General features: G+C 36.8%; 1 protein-coding gene across 2 annotated transcripts in view; it reads left to right on the plus strand.

Moving 5' to 3' along the window:
* Positions 1 to 7,822: 7,822 nt before the first annotated feature.
* ABCB7 (ATP binding cassette subfamily B member 7) overlaps positions 7,823 to 13,009 on the plus strand; it is a 157,435-nt gene continuing 152,248 nt past the window's right edge. For both annotated transcript variants that reach the window (XM_059386333.1, XM_059386334.1), the window contains exon 1: positions 7,823 to 8,048. In XM_059386333.1, coding sequence (XP_059242316.1) covers positions 7,881 to 8,048 — 168 coding nt within the window. In that variant the 5' untranslated portion in view covers positions 7,823 to 7,880. The remainder of the gene's footprint in view (positions 8,049 to 13,009) is intronic.

The following is a 13,009-nucleotide window of genomic DNA, read 5'->3' on the forward strand; positions in this document are numbered from 1 at the left end:
ACAAAATAGTGACTCCATAACTAGTGGCCTATGGTGGATCTAGAAGGAAAAAAGGGTTGTCAGACATTGTGGGAGATCTAAGACCAATTTCTGCCATTTTTCCTTAAATTCTAAAGGAAAGTCACTGAAATATATGATATCCTCTGTGGGGCAGAGTGAAATCAAGAAACATATTAAGAGGCTTTAACTAAAATTGAATTTGAGGGTTGCCCTGGGTGGCTCAGTTGGTTAAACATCCGACTCCTGATTTCAGCTCAGGTCATGAGATCAACTCTTGCGTTAGGCTCTGTGTGGAGTCTGCTTGGGTTTTTCTCTACTTCTCCTTCACCCCCTTTCCCCACTCATGTGTTCTCTCTCTTTATCAAATAAATCTTTAAAAATAATAAAATTAAATTTGAAGCTAATAAATATGAGAGTTATAAAGAAAACCAACTGGGTTTGGGGAGTTCTTTAAAAGTAGACTATTTGGTATGAAGCAACAATCCTCATTGGCCTGTTGAGGAAGAGACAGAAAGGTAGTGTACATATACTGAACTTTGAGAGCTGATTCTATAACTATTTATGTTCCATGGAGAAGCTGAAGAAAAAACATTTGAGGGTGAAGGTTATGGTCCCTTTGGGTTTGGGGTATGGGTATTTGAAATACCCAAAGGAGCAAATTTGACAGAATCATGAAATAAACTAAGAAATTGTTTGATCATAGTGAAAAATGTCAACTGGCCTTCTGTGATTATTGTTCAGTAAAGCAGATGAAATTTATTAAGGATTCAAAATTTTAATAATACAATAAACAAGTTTGACCTGATTAAAGTATATTGCACTATACTGAACCTAAGCGTTACATATGAAACTAAAATAAATTAATCTCAAAGAAAGTTTTAACAAATATGAAACATTTTAATCGATTAAATCTGATGCCTAGTAAGGAATAATACTTTTGAAAAGGTACATTAAATAATTTAAAAATTTTACAAAGTGGGAAATATTTCTAATGAATAATTAGAATTTTTTAGACAGGGGAAAAAAGATAACTGCAAATTCTCATACTAGAGGAGAAAATGCCTGACAGTATGTATGCTAGATGTCAAACTCTGGAATTTATAAAAATAAACATTTGAGCAATGTAGCTAATATATAATAATAAAATGTAATAAAATTTAGAACTGATATTAAATGTAATATAATAAAAATAATGGAATTAATAATAAAATAGTATTAGTGCAATGTTGAGAAAAAATGTTTAGACACTTAAACAATAGTAAGAATAAATAGTATAAACTAAAATCTTGAATGAGTGTCGAATTTTGTTGAATACATTTTCTGAATTACATATTTTTTATGTTGTAAAATTGTGTAGTTTTTAAAAATTTTTAAATTTTATTGTTACCCTAATCATCATTCAGTACATCATTAGTTTTCGATGTAGTGTTCCATAATTCATTGTTTGTGTATAACACCTAGTGCTCTGTGCAATACGTGCATGCCCTCCTTAATACCCATCACTGGGCTAACCCATCCCCCCCCCCCCTTCCCCTCTGAAACCCTCAATTTGTTTCCTATAGTCCATGGTCTCTCATGGTTCATCTCCCCCTCTGATTCCCCCCTCTTTGTTTTTCCCTTTCTTCTCCTAATCTCCTCCATACTATTCCTCATGTTCCACATATAAGTGAAACCATCTGATAATTGTCTTTCTCTGCTTGTCTTACTTCACTTGGCCTAATCCCCTCCAGTTCCATCCAGGTCAATGCAAATGGTGGTATTCGTCCTTTCTGATGGCTGAGTAATATTCCATTGTATGTATGGACCACATCTTCCTTTTTTTTTTAAATTTATTTTTTATTTTCAGCATAACAGTATTCATTATTTTTGCACCACACCCAGTGCTCCATGCAATCTGTGCCCTCTATAATACCCACCACCTGGTACCCCGACCTCCCACCCCCCCCACCCCTTCAAAACCCTCAGATTGTTTTTCAGAGTCCATAGTCTCTCATGGTTCACCTCCCCTTCCAATTTACCCCAACTCCCTTCTCCTCTCTAACACCCCTTGTCCTCCATGTTATTTGTTATGCTCCACAAATAAGTGAAACCATATGATAATTGACTCTCTCTGCTTGACTGATTTCACTCAGCATAATCTCTTCCAGTCCCGTCCATGTTGCTACAAAAGTTGGGTATTTGTCCTTTCTGATGGAGGCATAACACTTCATAGTGTATATGGAACATTTTCCTTACCCATTCATCCGTTGAAGGGCATCTTGGTTCTTTCCACAGTTTGGCGACCATGGCCATTGCTGCTATAAACATTGGGGTACAGATGGCCCTTCTTTTCACTACATCTGTATCTTTGGGGGTAAATACCCAGGCGTGCAATTGCTGGGTCATAGGTTAGCTCTATTTTTAACTTTTTGAGGATCATCCATATTGTTTTCCAAAGTGGCTGCACCAACTTGCATTCCCACCAATGGTGTAAGAATGTTCTCCTTTCTCCACATTCTCTCCAACATTTGTTGTTTGTTGCCTTGTCAATCAATTTTTGCCATTCTAACTGGTGTAAGGTGGTATCTCAATGTGGTTTTGATTTGAATTTCCCTGCTGGCTAATGATGATGAACATTTTTTCATGTGTCTGTTAGCCATTTGTATTTCTTCATTGGGGAAGTGTCTTTTCATGTCTTCTGCCCACTTTTTGACTTGATTATTTATTTTTTGGGTATTGAGTTTGAGAAATTCTTTATAGATCGTAGATACCAGCCCTTTATCTGTAGTGTCATTTGCAAATATCTTCTCCCATTCCTTGGGTTGCCTCTTTGTTTTGTTGACTGTTTCCTTTGCTGTGCAGAAGCTTTTGATTTTGATGAAGTCCCAACAGTTCATTTTCCTTTTGTTTCCCTTTTCTTTGGAGACATGTCTTGAAAGAAGTTGCTGTGGCTGATGTCGAAGAAATTACTGCCTTGTTCTTCTCTAGGATTTTGATGGATTCCTATCTCACATTGAGGTCATTCATCCATTTTGAGTTTTTCTTTGTGTGTGGTGTAGTAGAATGGTCGAGTTTCATTCTTCTATGTATAGCTGTCCAATTTTCCCAGCACCATTTATTGAAGAGATTGTCTTTTTTTCCATTGGATATTCTTTCCTGCTTTGTCAAAAATTAGTTGACTGTGGAGTTGAGGGTCCATATCTGGGCTCTCTATTCTGTTCCATTGATCTATGTGTCTATTTTTGTGCCAGTACCAAGCTGTCTTGGTGATCACAGCTTTATAACATGTTTCGTCTATATGATATTTTCTCTTTAAAATTTGTCTATTATATAAACAATTTTAATGTAAGGGACATATAGGTAAACTACTCCCAGCAGCTAAAGAATACATATTAGTATATATACATATATTCAGCCATCTTTGCATTTCTGGGATAAAACCTACTTGGTCTTGATGCATTTTTTTAAAGATTTTGATTTATTTGAGAGTGAGAAAGAGAGAGTGAGAATGAGCATGAGCAGGGGCGGGGATGCAGGGAGAGAGAGAAGCAGATTCCCACTGAGCTGGAAGCCAGATGAGGGGCTTGATCCTGGGATCCTGGGATCATGACCTGAGAGGCAGATACTTAACCGACTGAGCCACCTAGGCACCATTTGATGTATTTTTTTAAAAATTTATTTATTTTAGAGAGAGAGAGAGAATAATTGGGAGGGGCAGAGGGAGCAGGAGGTAGAGTGAGAGAGTCTCAAGTGGACTCTGCACTCAGTGTGGAGCTCGATATGTGGCTTAATCCCATGACCCTGAGATCATGACCTGAGCTGAAACCAAGAGTTGGATGCCCAGCTGACAGCATGACCCAGGCGCCCCGATGTATTTTTTATACATCAGTTCTGGATTGAGTTCACTATTTTATTTTTCTAGTTTTTCATTTATGTCCATAAGTAAGATTGACATATAATTTTCTTGTATAATTCTTGTCCATGTTTGGTATGGAGCTTGTATTAGCCTCATAAAATATATAGGATATTCAGATTATTGCAGTGGTTTAATTAAGTTTATTTATTCCCTCCTCTTTTCAAACTCCACCAAAATAATATAAAAAATTAACAGAAATACACCTACAAGGACAGAATATAGGATTAGAGAGGGGTAATACAGGGGCCTTTGCTGAAGTATTTTTAAGATCTAAAGCAAATACAATAAAATGTTAAGCTATGACTAAGCTGGGTTGTAGGTATATGGGTATCCATTATCTTTTCCTTCATAATTTTTAGTTATGAGGAAATATTTATTAATGATAAAATTAAACAAAAAATAAAGAAGTTAGTTTCAGAAAGTTATATGTGCTCTATAAGTACTTCTCAAATTTTGATGTGCATATGAATAACCTAAGGAATTTTATTAAAATTCAGGTACCAAATCCTTGGGTCTGGAATCATTAGGTCCTGAGTTTCTGCATATCTTATAAGCTCCCAAGTGATGTCAATGCCGGTGGTCCATGGACCACTCTTTGAGTAGCAAGATTTTAAGGGAAATTAAACAAGGCAATGTGATAGAGAGTGGCAGGGACAGGAAATAGTTTCTTTAATGAAGGTACTCTTGAACAGCTTCTCTGAACAGTGATATTTGAGTCATTAAAAAGTCTCTAGGAAGGATGTTCTAAGTAGTGCAAAAAGTAAGTACAAAAGCAGTCAGGTGGAAATAACTTCTGGCATTTTCCAGAAACTGAAAAGGCCACTGTGGCCTTCTTCTTTTTCTTTTTTTAAAGATTTTATTTATTTATTCGACAGAGAGAGATCACAAGTAGGCAGAGAGGTAGGCAAAGAGAGAGAGGAGGAAGCAGGCTTCCCACCAAGGAGAGAGCCCAATGCGGGGTTCGATCCCAGGACCCTGGGATCGTGACCTAAGCCGAAGGCAGAGTCTTTAACCCTCTGAGCCACCCAGGTGCCCCCCCCACTGTGGCCTTCTTGAAGGACTTAAGTGTTTGTTCCACAATTCACGTGTAATTAAGTGAAAATATCACATATTTGGAGTCATAAAAACTAGGTTTGGTTTTCATCCCATTAGCTCTGGGACCTCTGTCAAGCCACATAAATATGTATGTTTCATCATAAATATGTGAATATATTTTTAAAAACTTTATTTATTTATTTGACAGAGAGAAGGAGAACAAGCGGGGAGGGGTGTGGGAGAGGAGATGCAGACTCCCTGCTGACCAGGAAGCCCGATGTGGGGCTTGATCCCAGGATCCTGGGATCAGGACCTGAGCTGAAGGCAGATGCCTAATGGACTGAGTCACCCAGGCACACCTAAATATGTAAATGTTAATGAATAATGCATACTCTCCAGTGTTGATGTGGGAATTAAATACGATAAGGTATTAAAAAGCACTTTGTAAATTGCAAAATGCTATACACATATGAGTACAAGTATTGCATAATTAAAGTGCTGTCATGTGATCTGAGTCTGCAACAGCTATTTATAGTGGCTTTTATTTTGTGCTCCTATGTTTCTTTTATTATTTTAGACACATGTCAAGTTGCTATAGTCCAACTTGGCCTGTCTGTTGCTGCAGTTCTCTAACAGCACACTACTCTCACTATGCTTCATGTTCTATTTCTGGGTGCACTGGAAATTTTCTTTGACTCATTTGGCTCCTGTTTAACCTACTTTAGCTCATCACAGAGTAACTACTTGGATATTTCAGTGTGATTCACATTTCCTAATCAGAATAGTTGACTTATAGTCAATACTATTTCAGTAAAAACATGTTGACTCCATTCAAAGAGTTGATCCATGCCAATAATGCCTTTAGATAATTCTAACGAAACTTTCAAGAATCCTGAGAAATCCTCTATAGGGTTAAGTGTTTCAGAATTCTGAGGTCTTAACTCATTTAAAATCTTACAATTCTATATGGCCCCTACAGACTTTCAATAATCGTGTCTTTGAGTATAGAAAACATCTTTAGTGTAAAGAACAGTGGAATAGGAGCCAGGATACCTCTGTTATAATTCTGACTCTAATACTACATGGCCCTGGTCTTTTTTATCTATTAGGAATGAGGAATACCCCCCCAAATTATTGTTAAGAATGAGCAAAATAATGTGTGAGTGTTTCTGCAAGTATAAAAATTCAAGATATTATTTTGCCACCTTATATGTAACAATCTCTCACAAAATATAATGGTACATAGATTAGTATATATATATATTTTAAAATTAGAGCATTATTGGACAATGCTTTACCTGGATAGAAAGATTCAGTGGCAACACAATTATTTGCCTGTCTTATGTAAAAAGTTTGAATACGCGGCTGTGAATATAAAATTGCAACTGCATCACAGCCTATAGGGTTTTAAACAATGCTGAGAGATGCAGTCTTCCAGAAAACTGGAAGCATTTAAATATTTTGTTCAGTGACAGTAGTGATGTAGGAAAAGACATTAGGGTTTGATGCCAATGGCCAAAAAGTAATTCTAGAGACATTGTTGGTACAAGGTGATTTTATTAAAGCACGGGGACAGGACCCATGGGCAGAAAGAGCTGTACCGGGGTAATGAGGACTGGCCCATTATATACTTTCAAGTTGGAAGGGAGTTAGGGATAGTGTAAGCCTCCAAGGTATTTTGGAAACAAGATTTCCAGGATCCAGAGGGGGCTAGCTATTGTTGGAAAGGTCTTTTATTACTGTTTAGTAAAAACTCAGTCACCAGACTCTACAGATGTGTATCTGTGGGTTATATGCTTGAAGCATGATTGCCAACATATATTTGGGGGTGGTGGGGGTAGAGATAAAGGAAGTTTCCAAAGGAATTTTTATATGTTAAAGCAGACTTACAGGATCTTGGGGGTGGGCAGTTCAGATGCCTCTTGCCCTAGCAAAGTATTAACAGGGATGCCACTGAGTTTCTAGAGGAATTTCACTCTGCCTGTTTCAAGGATTTGTTAATGGGTTGTTGATAGTAAGGAAATTTAATAATTTTATTCTGCCTTTGTTTCTCACATCAGCGAGAAAAGAATAAAAACCTGGGTCCTGTCCCTGTGCTTTGATAAAATCACCTTGTACCAACGATGTCTCTAGAATTACTTTTTGGCCGTTGGCATCAAACTCCAATGTCTTTTCCTACATCACTACTGTCATCAATAAAAACTATGGGCTTCTCTACATACATCTTCATTTTACTATCTGTCAGCCAATCTAGCTGCTTTGCAATAATTCGGGATGCTGCAGAAATCAAATGGAAGAGCTAGAAAGTGAGGCAAATTAGCAAAGATATGTGTGTGTTTGTGCGTGTGTGTGTAAAGACCAACAGACCAAAGGAAAAGTGCCCCCAAGGTTTGCGCAAAAGTTAACTATCAGCCTGAAACTCAACCATCAGCCTGAAACCCAGTGTATCTCACGGTTCATTAAGTCTCCACCCTGGGTAAATTAATATCTATAGTTCAATCTACCCTAAGAGTTAGTGCTAAGGAGAGTGAAGAATATGCAAAGGGAGGATGGAGTGAAGCGTTGCACTGAGTTGGAAGCCGTAAGAGAAAAGTGGAATGCTTGGACAAGATAGGGTTGGCAGATTTAGCAGTATTTGGGACATAATTATACTAAAAAAATGATTCGTTTATTTCAAGTGCAAATTTAAGTGCGCATCCTGTATTTTATGTGGCAAATCTAGGAAAACAGAGAAAGACAACGTTATTCTTACATTACCGATTGCGTAAAACCCTCAAAGAACCTCCCTGGAAGATAAAAGGGGTGGAGCCCAAGCGTCTGACTCTCCGCTAAGTTATTTCCGGTCTGGGGCCCTGAGAAAAAGAGAGGGAGGTGAGAGATTAAGGTTGCTGAGTTGGGTCCGCCAGCGTCCCACAATCCTTTGCCCTCGGTTCCTCTTTCCTCGCTCAAGATGGCGCTGCTCGCGATACAATCTTCACGCTGGGCAGCCGCCGGGGCCGCTTTCGAAAAACGCCGGCATGCCGTGTTTCTGATCCGACATCTAGTCTCTGTCCGTGGCGCAGGTTCTCAGTGGAGATCACGGCAGCTCGGCGTTTCGGGAACCGCTCGAATTTCCCAGGTGAGATGCCATCACATGGTAGAGTAGGGTGAAGGACAAAGGGACCTACAGGGAAAAGTTTGCCCTCGTGGCCTTGGGTCAGAGAGAACTCCAAGAGGAAAGGTTGTCAGTGCTAACTCGGAAGTGAAGGAAATTGGGGTTAGTAATTTGAGGAAAGGGTGAAGAAAACCTTTTTGGCATAGCCCACGGGAATGAAACGGAAGGTTTTGGTCAGAGGGCACCTAAGCGCTAGTGACTCTCGCAGGATTTACATTTTTTTTTCTTCTGAGTTTAAGAGATGTGGTAGACAGGATTCCCAGATTGCTTATCCTTCTAAATGTAAGGAAAACTGAGCTGCTTCCCAGAGTTAGTAATGGAATTTGTGACCAGTATGCCCATGGTTCAGATTTTACTCATTTGGTTGAAAGTAGCAGTTAGGGGAACACTGTAAGATGACAGCAAAGCTACGTGTAAACAAGAGGCAAATTGATTTGGCAGCAGTTAACTCTCCGCTGACAGTGGTTCCTGATAAGCCGAAACTGTAACTGTCTTTCTCTCCAAAACATTGACCGCCTTAAATTCATATGTAAACACGATTGTCCTTTGATCTGAGAAGAGTGTTCTGTTCTTTGGAAATCATAAAGCTGGTTATCTTTAATGTAGTTTTTGTGATAGTGCCTCTTAATATCTGTCTGTTGTTATCCCTCACTCAGCAGTTTCAAATAAATTATTTGTACTTTAGTGTATCATTCATTTACTATATGTTGGCAAAAAGTTTAATTCCCATTCAGTGATACTTGTTCATCAGTATCACTGAAGTATTTTCAGTTTTGTATGAGAAGCACCCTCATAAATTTTGATTCTGCGTGAACATATATTTAATATCTACTGTGTACATAGGGCTACGCTCAATAATGGAGGTACCAAGAGAAACATAAATTAATGCCTACAAGATTGATCAATTTAGTTAGGGAGAGGCAATCTATGCATTATAAGGATAACTAAAAAACAGTGTAGGTTAAATATCAAATGAACAGTATAAACAATAAGAACAATAAACATATAGAGGAAATGGTGGTAATTAAGGACCAGACCACAGAGAGGATCTCATGCTGGTGATAGAAATGGGGAGAACATTTTAAGCAGGGAGACTATCGAATGACACTAGGCATGTGGAGTGCTGGAGAAATTGTATCTATTTTTTCGTCCAGTAATTACTGAACACCTTTACAGCAGTGAACAGAATAAAATACAGGCCAGCTCTTAAAGAGTTTAAAATCTAGTAAGGGAAAAAGGTAAATAAACAGGCAAATATAATTCAGTAGTGCAATGATGGGGAGGGTAGAGAGTACTGGAAGAGTGTATGGGAAAGGCATCAAGTCTAATTTTGAGGTGGGAAAAATGCCTTGAATAACTGATATCTAAACTAAGCCAAGACCTTAAAAATGAAGAGAAATTAGCTAAAGAGGGAATAGTGTGTGCAGAGGCCCACAGGGAAGAGAGAACATGGACTTTTTGTAGAACTACATATAGTTTTAGGTTACTGAGGAGTTTAGGATAAAAGTGGCACCTTAGGCTAGGGGAGCAATCCAGATCATTTTAATAAAGTTTTAAAAACACTTTATAGTTGAAACTTTGGAACACATGATTTCTTGGGAACCATTCTTGTTCTGTAGTCCTCTAAAAAGTCTGATGAAGTTAAGATAAAATTTGTAGGACTTTGTCAGGCCGGGAGGGTGAGGGGGCTGGAGAAGTTACTGTATTTTCAGAAGAAGTAATGGAAATAAAAAATTAGCCTTCTCTGTTTTCATGAACACTGTCCCCAAAACTTTCTTCCTTATTGTCTTTGTACATTTTACCATTCCTTTTGGTTACCATTTCCAAAGTGAAAAACAAGGGAAAGATGTTACTTTTGTTTTCTACTTCTTAAAGGCATGGAACTCTTGCCATAATTAAAAAAAAAAGATTTAATGGAAAGATGAAGGAATGGTTATAAGGCTTTTAGCAGAACCTGATATAGCCTAAGGCATCTTCATATAGTGATCTGTGATTAAGATTACAAAATAGAGGCTTCTGGTAGTGTAGTCAGTTGAGCATTTGACTTTTGGTTTTTGCTCAGGTCATGATCACCGGGTCCAGAGACTGAGCCCTGCTTTGGACTCTGTTTGGCATCTGCTTGGGTTTCTATCTGCCTCTCCCTCTGCCCTTCCCCTCTCAAATAAAGAAATAAATCTTTAAGGAAAGATTACAAAATAAATATTAATATATATTTTTAGGATAGTCGTTAGTAAATAGCATAATATTTTAGAGCTGAAAAGAACCTTAGTGCAGTGTTAATGAAATCATGTTAATAGTTTGGATAAGCACTTTTAAAATATGAAATTCAGTGGAATAAGAAAGAAAATATCAGTGCTTTATACATATTAGGGGAAGTAATGCTTTAGGTAACTGTTGTTTATATGTGTATATATACACTCCTGCATGTATGTGATTACTGGGATGTATTATAAAATGTGTTTTTCATACAGGGATGATACTCTAGAACTAAGCTGTGCAGTATGGTAGTCACTAGCTTCGTGTGGCTGTTTAAATTTAAATTAAATTAAAAATGTAATTCCTTGGTTGCATTAGCTGCATTTCAAGGGCTAAAATGGCACATAGGTATGGGACATTTCCATCATTGCAGAAAGTTCTGTTCAGTGTTACTTTAGAGAAGATCATATCTAGCCTTTGGATTTTACAGATGAGGTAACTAAATCCTAGTATAGATAAATGACAGTCTTTAAGGCCACTCATTCATTTATGGCCTTCTGTGTGTCAAGTTATTTATATGAAGGTAAATAAGATTCTGGCAGACATTAAGCATACAATAAATGTTGAATTGTAAAGATATACTTTTTAAAGATTCTATTTATTTGAGAGAGAGAGTGAGGGAGGAGGGTCCCGCTGAGCTGGGAGCCCATCACAGAGACTCCAGGATCATGACCTGAGCTGAAGGAAGATGCTTAATAGACTGAACCACTCATGTGCCCTGTAAATATACTTCTACTGGAGCACTGTTAATAGAGGGAAATAACCTTAAACATAAAAGTTTTTTTAATTAAAATGGTTAGTATGATAAGATTTAAATTGTAATGATTTATTATGCAGTTGCTTCTTTACTACATTAGTTAATATTAAAAAGACATGAATTTTGAGTGATACAATTTTTTCATCAATATTTATGTGGTAGAAACTGAGGTATCATACAGTTAGTCCACAGCACTTTTTATCTAAGTTTAAAAAATTCTTAATTCTTGATCCTGACACTGATCATATATTTTTCTTCTTTTGTTCTTTTAAAACATCTTTTTTGAGATTAATTCACATACTGTATAATTCACCCATTTAAAGTGTGCAATTCAGTAGAGTGTGAAGTGTTCTCTAATTTTTGGTTTTGATTCGTGTTTCCCTGTTGACAAAAGACACTGAACATCTATCCATGTGCTTATTGGCCATTTAAATCTCTTTTTGAGGAATGTCTCTTCAGATCTTTTGCCCATTTTTTAATTGGGTCTTTTTATTATTGAGATGTCAGAGTTCTTTATATATTACAGATTCAGGTTCTTTATCGTACATGTGATTTGCAAATATTTTCTCCCATTCTGTGAGTTATCTTTTGACTTCCTAGATAATGTCCTTTGAAGTGCAAAAGCTTTTCATTTTGATAAAGTCAAATTTATCTGTTTTTTTTCTTTTATTGGTCATACTTTTTTGTGTTATAGCTAAGAATCCATTGCCAAATCTGAGGTCATGAAGATTTACTATGTTTTCTTCTAAGAATTTTATAATGTAATCCTAGTGAGATATAGAAACATCGCTCTTGTTTAGTTCTAGTTGCATTTCCCCACTTTGTTTTAATATATATTACACTTAAAAATGTTACAGTCCTAACAATATGGATATATAATTTATGACTTTAAAAGAAGCTGAAAGAAGAAAGGAAGGCAAGTAAATATTTATGTTGTTACACTAGCCTTTGTATTTATCATTTCTAGTTCTCTTCGTTTCTTCTCTTGTGTTTGATTTACCATCTTGAGTCATTTTCTTATCCCACTATAGCTGTGCTCCCACCTATCTCCTGTGTGATATTATTGGCAAGTATATTGCATCTCTATATGTCATAGGCTCAACAATTAATTTTATCCATACTATTTTATACAGTTGCTTTTTAAATTGGTTCAAAGAAGAAGCTAAAAAAACTGTGCATTTATACATTCTGGTGCTCTTTGTTTTGGAGTGTGTGTGTGTGTGTGTGTGTGTGTGTATGTACATGTGTGCATGCATATTTGGGCTATAGTCTGAGATCACTTGTTTTCAGCCTAAAGAACTTCTTTTAGTATTTCTTGTAAGGCGTGTATAAACACATTTTCCCAGTTTTCGTTTATCTGCAAATGTTTTTGTTTTGTCTTCATTTTTGAACAGTATATTTTCTGGATATAGGATTCTTGCTTGACAATTTTTTTTTTGAGTGCTTTGAATATTATCCAACTGCCTTCCGGACTACACATTGTTTTGCTAAGAAATCAGCTGTTAATCTTATTGGGGTCCTCTTGTAGGGAAGGAGTCTTTTTTCCTCTTGCTACTTTCAAGATGTTCCCCTTGTTTTGGCTTTTAATGTTTTTACTATAATGTGTCTGTGGATCTCTTTATATGTTTCTTCCTTGGAGTTTGTTGCACTTTCTGGATGTGTAAGTTGCATTTTAATATGTAAGTTCTTTTTAATAAGCTTTGGAAATTTTCAGCCATTATTTCATCAAGTAGTTTTTCTTTCCCTTTATCGTTCTCCTTTTCTTCTGAAACAGTCATTATCCATATGTTCGTTTGCTTAATAATGGCCCTCATTTCTCTGAAGCTGTGTTCATTTTTCTTCAGTCTTTTTTTTATCTTTGTTCTTCATATTGGATAATCCCTATTGTTCTGTCTTCAAGTTTACTAATTAT

The sequence above is a fragment of the Mustela nigripes genome, chromosome X, assembly GCF_022355385.1.
Source record: "Mustela nigripes isolate SB6536 chromosome X, MUSNIG.SB6536, whole genome shotgun sequence".
Taxonomy (NCBI): Eukaryota; Metazoa; Chordata; class Mammalia; order Carnivora; family Mustelidae; genus Mustela; species Mustela nigripes.